General features: G+C 38.2%; 1 protein-coding gene across 27 annotated transcripts in view; it reads left to right on the top strand.

Moving 5' to 3' along the window:
* RBMS1 (RNA binding motif single stranded interacting protein 1) overlaps window positions 1-18,874 on the top strand; it is a 217,295-nt gene that overhangs the window by 120,450 nt on the left and 77,971 nt on the right. For 17 of the 27 annotated variants that reach the window (XM_028830760.2, XM_028830761.2, XM_028830756.2 and 14 more), the window contains one exon: window positions 1,172-1,347. In XM_028830760.2, the coding sequence (XP_028686593.1) occupies window positions 1,172-1,347 (176 nt within the window). The remainder of the gene's footprint in view (window positions 1-1,171; window positions 1,348-18,874) is intronic. The other 10 variants (XM_077957112.1, XM_077957114.1, XM_077957113.1 and 7 more) reach the window with 1 other exon arrangement.

The following is an 18,874-nucleotide window of genomic DNA, read 5'->3' as shown; positions in this document are numbered from 1 at the left end:
GGGTATGCTTATTGCAAGGGATCTGCTTCTCCAACCTTCCACTGTGGGATTTGATTTGTCTTCTGTAGACATGCCTGACTTTTCTTGATTGTGCTGGTAAAAACTAAGCCATGAGATTTGAACCTTTTAACTGTCTAATGACTATTTAATTTTGGATGTTCAGACTGTTCATGAGTGATGTCTTTGAGTTAGTACAGTATATTTATTATTTAGAAAATGTGAGGTGAGAAAGCATCCCTGTCCTGGTGTGAAATTGCCACGCATTTGCTGTGAGGACACTTGGGGTTGTGTGCCCTTTCATCTTGAGCTGAGCCGTTTAACTTCCTCAAAGTCATGTGTGTGGCACTGGGTCAGAGAACTGTTGGTTCTTTCTGTCGGTGCACAGAGAATTATCTGGTGTGAGTACAATTTCAGACATTCTTCTTAGGTGGCTGCTGACTGTAAAACCACACTGAGTCCTTTGGTTGCAGGCTTTACAAGAATTGTGGTGGGTGCTGCAAGCTGGGAAGGTTTCCAGCTTGGACACTGTTCTCACAGGGGTTAAATTTCACAAGGTTAGCCAGAGCGAAAGGCAGCCTGCCTGGGAATCTTACCCAGATGTCTCAATGTAAGTCGTGTGCCTGTCTTAGAACTAGGTGAGATTGTCCTTATTGGAAGATCTGGATTAAACTCTTTCTTATACTTGAGGAGTAATTTTTTTTTTTGAAGAGTCATCCTAATAAAATTATAAGCAACTTTCAATCAAACGTTCTTCAGAATTTGAAAACCTTTTCAAAGTCTAGTGATTTCTAAATTACTGTATATTAAGATGGTATCATCTAACTTCATGCACATTAATTTTGAGTCTCAGTAGATGTGTTCCCGAAAAATGCGTGAATAAATTAATCTTACATAAATTTAGTCACATTTAAGGTGCTCATAGAGAACTTTTACTGAGTAAACCCTGTTATCAATTTTATGTTGAAGAAGAGGCCTTTTTTAAAGTAGCGTGAACAGACCTTTTAAAAGGGTAAATTAAAATTTATACCTCAAAGTAGCTTAAGGTAATCTATATTTAAATCTTGGTAACTTCATTTTATTTGGGAGATCATACAGCCGCTGAATGACAGCCTCTGAATGGTGTCAGTCTCCTAATGCTAGCATACTAAGGCTCCTGATCTTTGTTTTCCAGCAGTCTCTGGTCCCAGCCCACCCCATGGCCCCTCCCAGTCCCAGCACCACCAGCAGTAATAACAACAGTAGCAGCAGTAGCAACTCAGGATGGGATCAGCTCAGCAAAACGAACCTCTATATCCGAGGACTGCCTCCCAACACCACCGACCAGGACCTGGTGAAGCTCTGTCAACCGTAAGTAGTAGTTGTTCGTATTATTTTAGCTGCTAAGTATCTTCTTGATCATATTATAGGGTGATCTATACTGCATTGTAAGAGACGTTTATAAGAAATACCTGTGGACTCTCAGTATCGCAACAATAAAAAATGGGTTTCAAGTTTTAACTTCTTAAATACTTTTTCAGTCAATATTAATATCATCAGACTGGCTACATATCAAAATGAACTGGAGCATTTTCTCAATAGAATTTGACTTTATGGGCATATGAGAAGTAAAATGTGAATTAAAAAAAATTTTTTTTGGCTAGATATTTTTCAGGAGTCCTCATTTTTTGTGGATGCACCTCTGAGGGCCGGTCTAGCCTATGAGAGGAACTTTAGCTGTCATTGCTTGTCAGAAAGGTTGTTAACCATCTAACATCATACTGAATGTAAGCTCTTAATTCCAGCCGGGACCATATTAGTCTGCCTCCATTAGCATCCATAGTTTTGTAGTCTGAATTGTTCGCCCTCATCACTTTGGGAATAAGAACTCAATTCTACCCTTTCAGAGTGTTATGAAGAAATGTGTGCATGTGCATAAAGTTCCAAAGTAAATTTGCATTATATGCTAATGCTGTCAATGAATAGAATATAATGTGCTTCTTTGCTGCAATTACATTAACTTACTAAGTAAGAAAGCACTAATTTTAAAACAAGGAGCCAGAAGCACTGTATAGTGCAAAGATCATTGTGTAAGGACTGAAAGCATCAAATTGCATTGAGCTATAAAAGCCTACACATATAACAGTACTTTTTATTTATCCCAAGACAATAATGGTCCCTTAAAAAGAGAATTTTGCATAATTGCAGTAGGAGACTTTTGCTAGAGAATGTTTCCTATTACCTGAATTTCAAAACACCTGATTGATAACATCTCATTTCTCTTTTCCTGGTTAAAATCCAGATTCATTACTTCTTACTTTTTTTAAGAAAAAAAAATTTCAAAGCTAACTTGGTCAGTTATTTCCAAACTGGAACTAAAAGTAACATCTGGCCTTCCATGGGTGGGGAAGGGGTGATGGTTGTTTTGCTGTGTTTTGTTCTGAAAGGGGAGGGGTGGGACAGTAGGTGGTAGCTTTTCAGGATCTGGAGAGCTTTCTAGAAGGCCATCCCTCCCAGCACTCTCCCTGTGCTTTTCTCATGTCCCCCTTTTTGATCAGCCCTTGTGGACTTTGACTCCAGTCCTTGACTTTTGGGGCAGTGAAATAATGCCCTGCATTAGAGACTGCTGTGAAAGCAAGCCCAGCTCTTGGGGTTTGTCATTGCTGGCTGGAGGCAGAGGGAACCCTGCCAGGCACGCCCTGCCCTATTGCAGCTGTTCAAGACCACAAATAGGCCTTTTGCTATCTCCTCTGCTGCTGGCCTTTCAGTGGTGTTGTCTTATGTTTTTGCAGCGTAATTACAGGTAGATAGAGCGCCATAAAGTCTAAGGAATGAAAAATATGACTGTAAGAAACAGAAGAATGAAGCTAACTCTCAAATTCATGAGGTGTAAGAGAAGAGGAGAGGTATTCAAAAAACAAATTGTTCTTCAGCTATTGTTGAATTATGTAGGGTGAGTTTTGATGTTAAGGAGACAGTTAACCCTAAAATACTGGAGTAACGCCGTGTTTTATATACAGTAAATATGTACCTGAAAAATTGAGTCAGTAATTTTTTTTTGAACCGAATCATATTCCAAAATGGCAGAAGAACATTTTATCATTTTTCCTAGAATATTCATTTCTTTCTTGTTGTTCTCTTTGACATGTATGGATTTTCTTAACGTATGTAAACATTACCCTCCTTCCTTTTATCAATAGCAGCAATAATGCTTTGCAACCCTCACTGTCTCCCATCACTTGCAAAGGAAGGCTCTTGTACAATCCCAGGTTTCATACTGAAGTCTGATAATAGTCTTCTTGATATGTATCATACAGAGGCAAAACATAACAATAACAGAGGACTCTGTCTCATAATTTGCTGGGAACTTCATTCCATGTAATACAGAAAATCTAGTAAATACCAAATTTGACTTGCTGAGAGTTTCGTGTCTTGGAATGTAGAGAAAGCACAAAAGAGCATTCCTGTTCTGGACTTAATTGTTTCCAATAAAGAAGAGCTAGTTGGTGACATAGAAGTGACAAGAACCTTATGAGAAAGTGACTCATCCTAGAGCTTAAAAAACCACTGGACATAATTAGAGATTTTTAGAAAAGTAGGTATCAGAAACGTCTCAGAAAAAAAAGATATAAATCTATACCTCTAACAAAGAAAAGAAATACTTAGAACTAAAAACTTAGCACTGTAATTACAAATTGACCTGATGAGGCTGAATTAGGAGGGGAAATGATGGAAACAAATGATTTGGCTCTCCAGGGGGCTTGGATATTTTAGAGGATTATTTAACAGAAAGATGGGGACAAGCAGGAATGTTTATCACGGTGGCCCAATTCCATACAAATGGTGCATGAAGTCCAAAGGCATGTATGACATGAAGATTTTAAAAACTAGAGAGGAAAACAAAAACTATTTTTTAAAAACTGTGTTTGAAGTAGAACATAGAGATGCTGTAATGTTAGAGGCGGTTACAGTGGAAAAGCAGATGTTGTGATACTGAGATGACAAGGAAAGGCAGCCCCACCCAGACTCAAAAGAGGGAGTCATGACCCTGCAAAGTGTAGATCACTATGGCTAAGAAGAGAAAGCATGTTGGGTAGGGGCTCAGACAGGAAGCCAACCAGCCTAAGTTCCTGATACAGGGTGGTGACGGTGGTGTCAGGTAATCTGGATTGAAAAGAGATAAATTTCCTAGAAGCTTTTAATGAAAGATGTCAACCAGCTCTATTAACTTCTAAATTGTGAAACACATACGAAAAATCTTGGAACCTTGACTGCTTTTATGCTGCAGCAAGTTTACTCGCTATTTCTAAGAGGTTATCTATTCACAAACAAGATACCAGTTCAGTTAACCAGCAAGTTCAGGAAATGGAACAACCCAGGTGGCCGAAAGGATTCATCTACTGCCCCTTGGCTTAATTCTCTTCCTTCTCTGAAATCAAGCCAAACAAACACTGTGCTTGACCGTGCTTATCTGTGTGGTGTATTTGTCACCTAAATATTTGCCAATGCAATATTTCTCTCATTGAGACTTCTTAGGCAGACTTTTTAGATAGATGAATTGAGGGCTCATGTTGTGTCCATTTTGTTGACATCTTAGCCATTTTTATTTTGCCTTCAGACTTTCAACTGAAACTGCACTAGCATCTTAAATATCCCTAGCTTTTTTTCACTCTCATCCCTCTCCTCCTCAACTCTCTGCTCTTCAGGTTTGTTTTCTTGGCTGCCTCCTCCATAGTCCCATCCTCTGATAGGGGTATTCTCTACTCTTTTTACTTTCCTGTACATTTTCCATTTGAATATTTTATTTTTACCCATATTCAACCTCAAATTCAAAATATCCTCTCTCTCAACACTGTCTCTTTTCCACATTTACTTTTTTAAACATGAAGCTTTAGGAGAGCTTTAGGAGTCAGCAGCTCCTTCTCTTTGTCCCTTAGTCACTAAGTTTTGTGGATTCTTCTTTGGCCCTTCTTCCTTCTTCTCCCTGCCAGAAGAACCAGGTGACTCCTCCCTCCCTACAGTGTGACAGGAGAACAATTTGCTCCTCTGCTACCTCCCCTCTTGTGCCTCCCCTCGCCTTCTCTATTCAGCAAGGCCAAGTCCAAACTCTCTCTGCCTCCTTTATGCTTGGACCATACCAGTAACTCTCCTCTTTATTTCTTAATTTTTACGTGTTGCCAGCTCATAATCAGCATCTTATTTCCATATAGTTCTGTTCTCCAAGTGCCTGTTACATTACTTAGCCACATGTCTGTGACAGTATATGATGCTAACAATGTATTATCTTATACAGATTTGTCACCCTGACTACAAAGGCATTGTAGTCAGGATTGCTAGGTTTGGTATCCCAGAGTTACCTAAAAGTGCTAGGCAAATACTGAATTCCCAGTCAACAGACTGTAAAATAGGTCAAATAATGCTATTATCAAAAATTGTGATAAGCATTAAATCAAATAATGTAAGTAAAAGAGCTGGTCCAGAGCCTAGATCACAGTTGTCTCTGAACAAATATTAGTATCCCTTGTTTCTTCCATCCTTGAAATTCTAACTGCTAGAATAAACTTAATTTATATTGAATTCTACATTTAAAACAAAGGAGGAAGAAACTCCACCAGATTTTGATTTTGAAAGCTAAGAAAGCCAGGGAAGTAGCTTATGCTAACATAACCTCCAACCTCCTCTTCCTTGAGGCTTTTTTTTTTTTTGCGGGGGGTGGGAGGGGTACAGGCATACCTCGTTTTACTGTGCTTTACAGATATTGCTTTAAAAAAATAGACAAATTGAAGGTTTGTAACAGCCCTGCATTGGGCAAGTCTATTGGCATTTTTCCAATAGCATATGCTCACTTTATGTCTCTGCATCACATTTTGGTAATTTTCACAATATTTCAAACTTTTTCATCATTATTATGTCTGTTGTGGTGATCTGTGATTAGTGATCTTTAATGTTAATTGTTTTGGGGCACCACAAACCATTCCCATATAGGACTTAATAAATGTTGTGTGTGTTCTGCCTGCTCCACTGACGGGTCATTCCCCTTCTGTCTCCCTCTCCTCCATTTTCTCTGAGATATAATATTGAAATTAGGCCAAATAATAGCCCTGCAGTGGCCTCTAAGTGTTCAAGTGAAAGGAAGAATCTCCCATCTCTCACTTTAAATTAAAAGCTTTTAAAATGAAAATTAAGCTTGGTTAGAAAGCCATGCTGAAAGCCGAGATAGACCAAAAGCTAGGTCTCTTGCACCAAACAGCCCGCAAAGGAAAAGTTGAAGGAAATTCAAAGTGCCACTCCAGTGAACAAATGAATAAGAAAGCAAAACATCCTTATTGCTGATGTGGAGAATATTTGAGTGATCTGAATAAAAGATCAAACCAGCTACAACATTCCCTTAAGCCAAAACATTATCCAGAGCAAGACCCTACTTCTTCAACCCTGTGAAGGCTGAGAGAAGTGAGCCTTCTCTCTTCAATGCTATGAAACAGCATTGCATGCTATAGATAAATCTTTCATGAAAGGAAGAGTCCATTGATGCAGCAATCTTCACTGTTGTTTGCCACAGCCACCCCAGCCTTCAGCTGCCACCACCCTGATCAGTCAGCAGCCATTAGAATCAAGGCAAAATCCTCAGCCAACGAAAAGATTACAACTTAGGCTGAAAGTTCGGATGGTTAATACTTTTTTATAATAAAATATTTTTTAAGAGATTGGAGTGCAGTGGCTATTTATTCTCAAGCATGACTGTAGTGCAGTGCAGCCTTGAACTCCTGGGCTCAAGTGATTCTGCCTCAGCCTTCTGAGTAGCTGGAGTTACAGGTGTGCACCACTGTGCCTGGCTAATACAGCATTTTTTAAATTACGGTATGCACACTGGGCTTTTTTATATATAATGTTATTACATAATAAACTACAATATAGTGTAAATATAACTTTTACTTATGCTTGGGAAACAAAATTTGTTTGACTTGTTTTATTGCAATACTCGCTTTATGGCAGTGGTCTGGAACCAAACCTGCAGTGTCTCTGAGATATTCTTGTGTTTGCAGAAGAATTGTTTCAGCCACATGCTACCCACACCTGATTATTGCTCATCATAATAATTACCGTGGCGTGTGAAATACTCATTGTGTCCAGCCTTTTTTAAAGATTTACAAATAGCATAAGTGTGCAAGATTTGGTAATGGCTCTCCCTGATTTGTAGTGGAGTAAATGTCTGAGAGTCTCTGTTGGCCCAGGCTGGGTAGCTTAAAGGTTGCTATGGTATTGACATCATATGACGAGTTCTAGGTAACTCAGTGTAACAGTAACTTATTTTAATGGAAAAACCAGTGACTTGATATTAAAACAAAATGAGGTATCTCTACTCTTTCCGTCTTCTACAGACAGCCCTTCCCTCATTCCTAAACCAATTCTTGATTCAGTAAATTTCTAATTTGTTTCCAAGTGCAGTAAAACATATGATTTTAATAGAAACATGAAATTAAATCTAGCTTATGATGTGATAGCCTGTTACTATTTAAAAGGAAATATTTTTGAAATGTAATTGGTTTCCCCTTTTGTAATATTCAATACATACTTATTTTCTATCCCTTTGTTTTGTTTTCTCTGTAAGTTTTCCTTGTGTTTTTGAACACAGCACAGATCTTAAAAGGTGAAACAGTAAAGCAAGACAGGTCAGCAGAGAGACAGGATAGTATTATCACCAATGTGGTGGACTGGGAGAAGCCAGAAGGCTAACCTTGATGTGAAGGAATTGGGGTGGCTTTCAGGAAGGAGATGACATCTCAGCCTTAAAGGACAAGGAAAATTTCATGAAGGGTGAAAGCAATAGTATCCTCCGGGCATCAAGAAGTGCCCAGCAGATGTGAGAACCCTTGGATGTTTAAAAAGGTACAGAGAGGGCTTCTTGGTGCAGAGCTGGCACTCGGCAGTTGTTAGTTACCCAGGGTTCCCGTGACGGGTTGTCAGTGGGTGTAAAGGAATGTGAGGCGGTAGGTATAGGTTGGGGGCATACCGTTACCATCTTGACTGAGACAGTTAACGCCAACATTTTAGTTTGGAGTTTATTCTTTAGTTACAGACAAAAAGCTGTTGGAGTGGAAGAGTAGCATAATGAATTTCTCTCCTTTCTTTCTGTCTCTCTCGGATGCTAATTTTGACACAAGCAGAAAGGGTGGATTGGAGAAGGCGAGGACTCTCATAGGTGAGAGGGAAGCCTCTAGTTGCATTAACAGAGAGAGCGCACATGAAAGGCACCGACTTTTAGTGGTTCTCTCTTAGTCACGAAACTCCAGAGTCTCCCTGTGTTCCCCAGATTTGACCATGCTTTTGTTTGCGTTACCACAAATAGGGCCCATTGAACCACTTGCTTTTCTGAAACCACTAGCTAATTTGTTGAATGCTGATTTAGATTAATTTTTTGAGATGGAGTCTCACTTTGTTCCCTGGGCTGGAGTGCAGTGGTGCAATCAGCTCACTGCAACCTCTGCCTCCCAGGTTCGAGCAATTCTCCTGCCTCAGCCTCCCGAGTAGCTGGGATTTAAAAGAATATTTTAAATTATTCTTACTGTCGTAAGAAATTAGGGCAACTAACAGGAAAAGGACAACTTGAAATGGTTATATTCATTATTTGTACATCTCCATTGATCTCTGTAACACTGAGATTTCTTAAGCAATCCATCTGCTAAAAGATGTTTTCTCTCCACCCTGAAATTAAACGATCATCTCTTTTATTACAAAATGATTAGGCTACCTTTAGGGTAAAATTTGAAAGTGAAGGCATTCTAATAAATTGAATAGTTTTTTGATGCTTGATCAGCTTTTACCCTATTACAAAGTTACCTTCAACATTTACTCTGAAGGGAGCAATGGGCCCAACAGACCCAGTGTTTTGAAATCCCTATGTAAATAGGAAATCTTTTGGAATGTGTAGAAATTACATGAAATAGAAGAGCCTTTATTTTTAATACAAAAGAATGATCCTGTAATGAGATAGGAAAATCATTCCACCCAAGAGGGACTCAGTTCTTTAAAATTGAAGAGAGAATTTTGAGTCAGGGGACCCAAGGTCAAGTGACTCAGTCCAAAATGCCTGAACATACCCTTAGTTATTACATTTATTTTAGAAAGAAAGACACACACATGCTTCACATGTATTCTACACAGGAGTATTCAGATAGCTATGCAGATGTGACAGACATAGACCAAACGTTTCATTGCCTGCATTCACATCATTCTATAGCAACACCTCTGAGCCTTAGAAACCCTCATGTAGGGTTAAATTAGAGGCTAATATAAGGGAATAGCTTCTCTTTAAGATATAATTTGCCCTTTATGTGTTGTCTTCCAAGAAAATTGAAGAACTGTCCTACTGCTGGTGATGATGATAATGGTTATGGTGTATTTAACTCACAGGCATTACAATAAAACACCCACAGATGATTTTTTCTTTGGTAGCTACTACATCTCAGGTAATTGAGATCTGGGCATATTGAGCTGTGTTATATTGTATTGTAGTTGTTTGAATGTTCTGTCTTTTTTAAAATGGTATTTTACAAAGCTACTGAAATCTATATCTAGTGATTTTTTATTTCTTACATTTCTTTGAGGGACAAGGAAAGAAAAATAAAAGTAAACAAAAACATGGAGTTGTGGGCAAATAGTTCTTCTCTCATTAAGTGTGTCCTTTAAAAATTTAAAAAAAAAAAAACAAAAAACCTAATCTTTATTGACTGGTAAAAAATGTTTTAATTTTCCCAAAAAGTGAAAATTGGGTTAAGATGATGAGTTTTCTTCAGTTAATTATAGAAAATGCCTTCCATTTTTGTGTCTAATACTATTATATAGCTTCTTGTGCCCATTTACAAATTTGATTTTACAAATCACAGGATTTTTTTGATTTCCAAATGTTTTTGTCCCATAAAACAACTCATTTTTATCCTCTCAAGTTCTTTCATCATTGATCTAGAATATTCTCCATACATAAAATATTAATAACAGTATTTTCCGGAACTTGGCTTGCTTCTATTATTGCTGGCATAATAGGATGACACGTAATAAATAACACAGTGAGGGCTTAGACCAAGGAACTTGAGCATATTGCTGAAAAGTGTGATCTATATGACGTGCAGTTTACAGAATTTGTCTCATCGTTGTAAAAAGGAATGCCAATCTGCTAAGTAAAAATATTGAGTCACTAATTGTAACTTAATTCTCTCATCATGGACAGTATTCTAGTAAGGTTCCATGTCAAAGAGTTTAACACATGATGCATTTGAGACTGAGCAAAACACAGAACCTTTGCGATCTCCCACCCGCCCCATAAATGGACACAAAAGCAGAGTTGAGAGCTTAAGAGCAGTTGTGTAAGTAACTGAATCTTCTTGCCATTCATCTCTTGGGTAAGCGAAATGTAGAATCATTTTCTTGTTCATGTTAGTTGCATCATTTCTTTTCTTGGTTTAGAAAAATTTTGGTACTTTAAGAAATACTTTATGTATAATACTTCTTTGACATACCAAGGTATATAGTTTGAAGACTTTTGGAAATCCCCAGATTTCACAGAAATAATTTTAACATCACAAAAAAGAAGATCCCACGAAATAAATACCTGCTCCCCAATAGAGAACCATCTCACTTACACCTCTGTGTATACTTTCTTCAATTTTATCATTAGAACTATCACTCAGTTCGTTTTCAAAAATTAAGACAGTGTTTAATCCCTTCTTGAAAATTGCTGTGTACACGATTAGAACAAAACCTTATTGAAATATGGACCTTAGGTAATGGGTTATGCTTCTTCACTGGCTTCACGATCTGCTGTCCTCTGCTGAGAGTATCCACAATTCAAATGCATGCCGTAGCAATATTAAGCATAACTGCACGTCAGGGAATTTTAATGTCATCATGAATTGTTGAAACTTCAAATATTAATTATTACCAAGTACCTACTTTATACATTCATTTGATATTTTGACAGAAAATCTCAGTTATGTCTATTTTCTAATTTATCCTCAGTATAAAATCTGCCAGTAAGCATGGATATTTAGAAATTTAGCCAATCCTCCTTATTGTCAGTTGACCTTTTTCTTTAGGGTATCGTTTTGTTACTCCTAGGCATGATAAAGAGCCATTCTCTTTTCTAATGCCCAAATACTGCACAAGCTGTTGGCAAACCCATTTTAATAACAGCCTTAGCAGAAGTTAATTGGGGAGCTGGCACTGAAAATAATTATCATAACAATAAGAATTTTTATAAAAATCATGCTTTCCTTCTCGGTGATTGAAGAGAGTATTTATGTCCTTTCTTTGTTCCTTTATATGAGCCTTGGATTTCTGTAGCAGCAGCTTGGGGATATTTAACCATTATATGAAGGTGAAGGTACTGTCATCAGAAATAAAAGCCTCTAAAATCTTTATTTGGCAGTTGTGCTTGGTTTTATGTAGAATTTCCTTATTGGGTTACTGTTGAATCTCAGAAATTTATAACCTTTCCCTTCATCTTTAGTTCATAATAAATGCATATGAAAAAAAATCCTGTGTAATGTGTAAACATCTAAGTAATGCTAGCAGCCAAAATTGTCTAATGCTTGCTGTCTCCCAGTGACTATGCCAAGTATTTTATTATTTAACACTTAGAACAGTTTTATGAGCAATATTATCATCTCTAATTTTCTGTCTTAGTCTCTTATCTGCTGCTATAATAGAATACCACAGATTAGGTAATTTATAAAGTAAAGAAGTTAATTTGTCTATAGTTCTGGAGAATGGAAAGTCTAAGAGCATGATGTTGGTGTCAGGTGAGGGCCTTCTTGCTGCTTCATAATAACATGAAGGAAGAACAAAATGAACCTGAAAGATATTTCTTTTTCTTACTGCCTAGGATAATATAGCCGATAATGGTGGAGCCAGAACTTATGAATGGACAGTCTGACTCCAGAGCTCATCCTCTGAACCACTGTGCTTTCTGCCTCTCCAAGTGTGCCCTGAATGCTACTTTATTAACTTTCTCTTTACCTCACCAGCACCCTTGTTTCTTCATCAGCACCACAAACTACAAAATACTAATTTCTCCAGGACCGTAAAAGATACTGGGCCATGATAGATTTAACAAAATTTTATTAGAAAAAGCACCTTTTCGTATGTCCACTTGAATAGCCAATAAAATAAAAAACTCAAAGGCAGGAGGATAGAGGAGGAACCTGTGTTTCCTGATGTCTAACAAAATAATCCCTTTTAGCATAGCTGGTCGTATGAAACTCAGCTCCTGGTTAGCTGTCTAATGTGCAGCTCCCCAAGATTACACAGCTTAGAGAAGGTATGCAACTTGTCACTTGCTAGGCACCTGAGAGGGTTTTTGCATATATGAAAATAAACAATTTTTTAGAGGTCACTGTCTTACAAGTCCTAATACTGCTTTAGAAAATAATGGGCGTGTAAGAGCATTATAATTTTGCTGTGAGTAAAAATCTGATTAAAACATAAGAAGACACTTTTGGGGAGAAGTGAATGGTAAATCCCATTTTTTTGTAATTTAACAAATATTTATCAGGCATTATGCCAGTGATTTTTCTATAGATACTGCACTGAGACATTTTCCATCTTTAAGGAGGTGTAGAAAATGAGTTTCACACATAATGTAGATCAGAATGTGGGAGATAGAAAGTGCTATTGAAATTACAGAGTAAGGAGTGATTGCTTGTTAAGGGGGGCATCAGGCAGAGCTTGGCATTTGAATGAATCTTCAGGATGAGCTTGGCAGCCCCACCCCAGCATTGAAGACAGGACTAGCTCGCCTGCCTGCCCTGCTTGGTATTCACTGATGCCATACTGGGTGGGGAGGGGGGGAACTTTAACACCAGAGGAGGACTTGTACTTCACTGAGAAGGGAGGTGATACATGCTGCCCCAAAGTTTGTCCTTGGTGGAATGTCCAGAGGGAGGGTGGAGGAAGAATGTGGTTCAAAGATGAGTATAAGATTTGATTGAGTCTAACAAACTGGGAATTTGATATCATTAACAAATACAGAGATCAGGAGGAAGAGTTTGTTTTTATTCTTGCCTGGTGGAAATTCGCATCTACTCTCAGGGGAAACTCCAAATTGAGTGCCTGTTTGCTTTATGAGTTTGTGTACTTTTGGTGTGGCTATTAAGTGAAAGAAGTAATGCATCAACTCCAGGCTGGTGAATCTTCAATGCATAAGAGAGGCTAGTAATTAAACATTCTGTTTGTCAACTGAAACAGGTGATCTGTTTGTTTATTACTCACTGCTTATTTATAGTGGATCCAAAACTCTCAGTTGAGATAGCCTGGATGGTCAGCAATGGTCTCCAGTACTTAATTATTTTCTTAGATGTTTATACTTTGTTTTAGGTGTATAAATTATTTGAAAAGTTGTTTTTTGTTTAATAAAGTGCTTACAGCTCCCTTGATTAGAATTGTTTGGCTTCAAACTGGAGACTTTTGAGACGAAATTTCGTGAGAGAGGCATGGAACTGAGTGGGAGGAAAGGAAGATGAGTTTCCATAAATGGGGTATCTAGAATTAGCAAGAAAGTAGACTCACAGTACAGACAATCCTGACCAAGTTTATGGCGCTGCCAGGGCACACGTACTTCCTCTCCTCTTGGCTGTCTATGCACTTACTAACCTGGCCATGCCAGACTTAATGCTTGTCTGAATTGCTTATGGGGCCAGGACCATTTGTCTTCCTCATTTTCTTTTTGTGCCACAGCATCTTCTTGCCTCTGCTAAGTGTCACATGTCAGTAAAGGAATCTGCATGGGATATCAGCATGTGTTTGAGCATCAGCATTTGCATGTACAGCTTTAGATTTCCAGATTTACAAAGGACACTTTCCTACAGCATAAGGACTAGTTCTTTAAAGATGAAACAAAGAGACATTCATTTGTGGTCCTGGAAACAAATTGGGCGTGCTAGCCCATTTGGACAGGAGCACTGATGCTTTCCAAGTGGGCTTCCAAAGTGTTTCATCTTCACCTTCAAAGCCAGGCCATAAATTGTGAAATTGTTTTCACTGTCCCTTAATATGAGGCATAGCTTTTGCTCCAATACTTAACCTATTTCAATGCCCCTGTGTAGCTGGCTAGATATTTTGTTTCTTAGATTTTCCTCCACCACCCCTATCCATTACCCTTCATTTAAGTTTGACAGCATGCAGTTAGCTTTTAAAAGCCATACTTATTTAATTTTGGCTCTGATTTTTGAGGCACAAGAATTTGAGCATTTATTTAATTAAAAAGTTTATTGAACTTTTTTCATCTCTAGTCTGAATTACAGAACTTTACATCTCTTCTAGTCAAGTGACTATTAACGAGGAGTACGCACCAAAATCAGAATTTACATGTCAGGTCCTTCCATAGATTCAGGAGTCAGAAGACAGAGAGATACTTAATGGAGAAGCGACATACCAGACACTTATACTAAAGAGCACAGGCTCAGAGCTTTCCACCTGGCCCTGCCTCTTGCTTGAGCAAATTTCTCAACCTCTCTGTGCCCCAGTTTCCTTACCTATAAAGTCAGGATAATCATAGTATCTGCAACATACGGTTCTTGTAGGGACTAAGTGGGTTAATGTCAAGTGCTCTGAACACTTCTGGTATGTATTAATGTCACATTAATGTCTAATTCTAATGGTCAATCCCAGTTGAGAGCTTGATTTCGTCTTTTTATGTTATAACTGAGAAAGCTGAGGCTCAGGGAAGGTTAAATGACCGTTTTGGAGTCACAAAACTAGAAAGGAGGAGGCTTGGGAAAAGAATCCATGTCTCCTGAAATACCCACCCATCTTGATTTGCCACTTGACTTTTCACTAGTGCATGTTACCCTTAACTCTGCTCTTAATCATGAGGATGAGATATCTGTACTTTAGTTTCTTGCCAAAGAACTTAATTTTGTTCTCTCCACTGGGCAGGTCTTGTCACAAGCTCTTGGAAGAAATAAGATTTATGAAGAATTGTATGAAGGATTTGGAGTTTCTTTGTTCATCACAAAGCTTCCCAACTTGGCAAACACAGGAAACGATAATATTTGTATTATGTTATATTGACACTGAATTAGATTATATTGGATTGCCACTTACGGATGAGGCTGGTCATTGCTGGAGGTGACAGGCCCCACCCAGTCTCCAAGGGTTGACAGAATCAGCATCTCCTGACACGTTTAACAGAACTACTCCAGCAAGTGTGGTTTTTAAAAAATGTTCAACAAAACTATATACAAAAATATTTAAAAGTGGTATTTTTAATTATGTGCTGTATAAGTACAGATTTACATTTGTAAACTTATCAGGGAGAACAGTGAGACATTTTTGATAAACTCAAAAATGTGAGATCAGGGCTTCTGGATAACAGTTGCAGAACAGTATCAGTAACATACCTAATTTACTTCTGTATTTCATTTTGGTTGTATGACATTTAGAAAATCCTTATGCATATCCATAAGCAACTTCTTAATATTTTAATTTTTAACAAACTCATTTTGTCTTGATACCCCATTGAATTAATCTTATTAGAAACTAGAAATAATTTTTTTTGCCTCAACATTGAATTCATAGTAATATAGCTATTCACGTGCCTCATAATAGATATAGAAGTCTGACCAGAAGCACCCAAAACTTAGCATCAGTACCAGTCAATGATGTCACTTTATCATGATGCAACACGGTAGGCACTTTAGTATTATACAATCGTCTATTAGATCATGGTGAGGGTGTGTGCCAACTAGTTGTACCTGCTCTTGGCCTGGCATTTGAGCATGATGGATGTGTAGGTCATTTGTACAATTTTATATGAATGGACATGTGCAGACTTGAATTTCCAAAAGAATACCAACACAGAGTTACAGCTTTCCTAATCAGTGACTCATTTATACAAAGAGGTAACAGGAGACACATTTGTCTAATGTCAGCACTTGAAGCACTTTAATGTAGATGTGGTCATCAGTATGTTAACATTTGTTGTGCTATGTATTTGCCTGCATTTCCTATTATTTGTTTTTGTACTTAAAGGCTAAGAAGTCTTTAAATACAAAATATTCATATGGAAAATTGATAGAACCCCTGAAGTACTTCTTCAGAGCCTAATTTGGTAGCCACTGTTCAAAGGAATGTGCCATTTATCCCTGGATGCAACAATATTATCAGAAAGCCTTGTGCATTAACCACATAGCTATTTGCCCTTGTAGAATTCCAATACTTGGGCCCCAGCTGATCCTTTGACTGTGCATTGCACATAGAGTATGGCTTTTAGGAGGAACCATAGGAAGACGCTCCTTCCGGCATCAGAGCTGGGAAAAACGGAACTTCAGCCCAGGACCTGGTTTTACTCTAATGAATACTCAATTTTGTAATGTTGTATTTCCTTATGTTCACTACTAAGAAGTTATGAGTCAACTTTGCATCCAACATTAGCACTCTGCAGGATCTCACTTTCAGGCTCATATATTTGTGGAAAAACTACTCCTGGGTTTATTTTTCCTTCACATACCTTGAACTTTATATCTCTTTTTGTCTTGTGGTGTTGCATATATTTGTGCCAGCAGCTTCAAACTTTTTGGGGAAAGAGGTAGAAGCAAATGTTTCTCATGCTCTCTGTTTGACTACCCTTAAAATCACAGAAGGAACATTGCTTAGTCACCTTCTTTTTTCAGTTTGTATAGCAATGGTTATTTTGATTATCAAAGTGGCTCACTTGAGAGTGCTGATATTTTGGATATCTAATGGCATTTCCATTGGAAAGGAGAATCTGGTCCCTTCTCTTAATGGCCCTGCAAATAAATTAGTGCATACACAACAGTTTCCTGGACTGTCAGTAAACATTAAAATCAGCAAATAATCAAAATCATGATTTCTAGCAACTTTTAGCTTCATTGACGTCTTTGCTGAAAGGAAAGTTTTTTTAAATGTGATTTTTCTTATACCCATTCTTAGTTGGAATTTACTTTGGCGTTGAATTAATTGCCCCTGCCTTTAATTATTTGAAGACAGGAAACATTCAGCAACTTGCCTGGATATGTGTTTCAGCTGCAGAGGTTTGTATTACCTGTATTTTGCCTGCTTAATAAATCACAATTTAAAAGTATTGGTTCTGACTTTTAAACCTCCTGTGAGGTATGCATCTGCTTCGTTCTCTACCTGAGTTCCTGATAAACCTCTTGATAAATTCCCAGCCTTGAGCATGAAGGAACATCCTTCTGGAAGCAGTTCATCATGCCATTGTCGTTCATTCATTTCCTTTCCTCCTCTCCCCTGCTTTCCTTTCAATGTCTAACAGTACCAGCCTTTCCTTGGCTTGCATAGACAGTAATGATATATCTGTTGTGGGTCTTTCTGAATTGCTTTTACTTCTTTACAGGGCTGTTCATTTGTACCTCAATCTTATTACACAGATGTAATGGTTTTTCTGACCTCTGATACTGCTAGACCAAGGTCTACTCCATGGGTCCCACCACTGACAAATATCCAGGGCAGAAGAATTTTAATACCACGTTGAGGAGAAATGAGGAGATGCTTCCTAAATGATCTTGGACTGCAGCAGATTAGGCAGTCTTCCATTCTCCACTTGTAATGCTGTTAGTGTTTAAAACTTCAGCAGCAGGATCCTCGGAGTGCTGTTGCCACACTGACACAGTTGCCAGGCTGTCTTATCATGGCTACAAGACCTTGTATTTTCTGCCTCCTCTCCCTATAACTTCTCTGACTTTATTCTCCCTTACTGTCCTCCACCACTTCACTTCAACCATAGTGGACTCCTTGGTGTTTCTTAAGTGCACCAGGCCTTCCACATACCTTACGCTAGTTTTTCCTCCTCTGCCTGCAGTGCTCCTCCCCTGGATCCTCCTGACTTGCTCCTCAGGACCTTGCTCATGTCACCTTCTCCATCAGCCGACTCAGCCACCCTTTTAAAAATTGTAATCTGCCTCTACTTCACCTTGGCGTTCTCATTCTCCACCCCTCTCCACCCCCGGCCACCCCGCTTTGCTTGTACTATTGTTGTAATACCACCCCTAACATATTGTATAATTTGCTTATTTTTGCTTATTTATTATAAGCAAAATCAGCAAATATTTTTGAATGAAAGAATAAAGTGCTGCTTTATGTGGCACAAAGGAAGGCTGAGTATGAGCCCAAATCCCTAATTACGGAGGCATTGTTATCTTGATAGCCACAGTCATGGCCTATTCCTGGGGTACATATTTATCTCCCTTCCTTTCTCTCTCTCTCTCTTTCTCTCTCTGAGATGAGCAGAGAATAGTAGTGAATGTGGATTACTCAGTGCTGGGAAAGGCTGTGGTGAAAATGAAGACTCTAGAATTTGCCACAAGAAGAAACTTTATCCTCCCACATGATACACATTCTTCCTATCATCCTGGAATTTTTTCATCTATTTATTGTTTTGTGTATTTCTGTGACACATCAAGTCATTTTTTGTAATGAGGCAGGCTACAAATAAATACATCTATTAAGAAATGGTAAATAATCAAATACTTTTAGCCTCTGGCTCTTCATTGGTGACATCAGCAGATTAAACCAGAGATCAGAAATAAACAAGCAAGTGGCCATGTACCACCTCATTTCCTGTCTCCTGATAGAATTGCTAATAAATAGATGAGAATACTCTTTCCTACTGCGCCTGGCTGGGCCTCGGAATCTTTCCCTATGCAATACAACCACTAGTAACTCATCAGAGTGGGCATGCAAGAGGAAAGCTATTTGAAAGTCTTGGCAGATTCCTTTCAGCTCTGTGATCCAAAAAAGGAGAAATAAAGGATTTCTCTTCATCTTTCTAAGGTCCCGGAATCTTGCTTGTTTCAGATTTTTTGGTATTAAATATTCCTCTATAAAACATTAATAAACTCAAGTAATCATTAACTGGGCTATCTTC

This window comes from Macaca mulatta, chromosome 12 (genome assembly GCF_049350105.2).
Source record: "Macaca mulatta isolate MMU2019108-1 chromosome 12, T2T-MMU8v2.0, whole genome shotgun sequence".
Taxonomy (NCBI): Eukaryota; Metazoa; Chordata; class Mammalia; order Primates; family Cercopithecidae; genus Macaca; species Macaca mulatta.
This window is presented reverse-complemented; position numbering and strand designations above follow the sequence as displayed.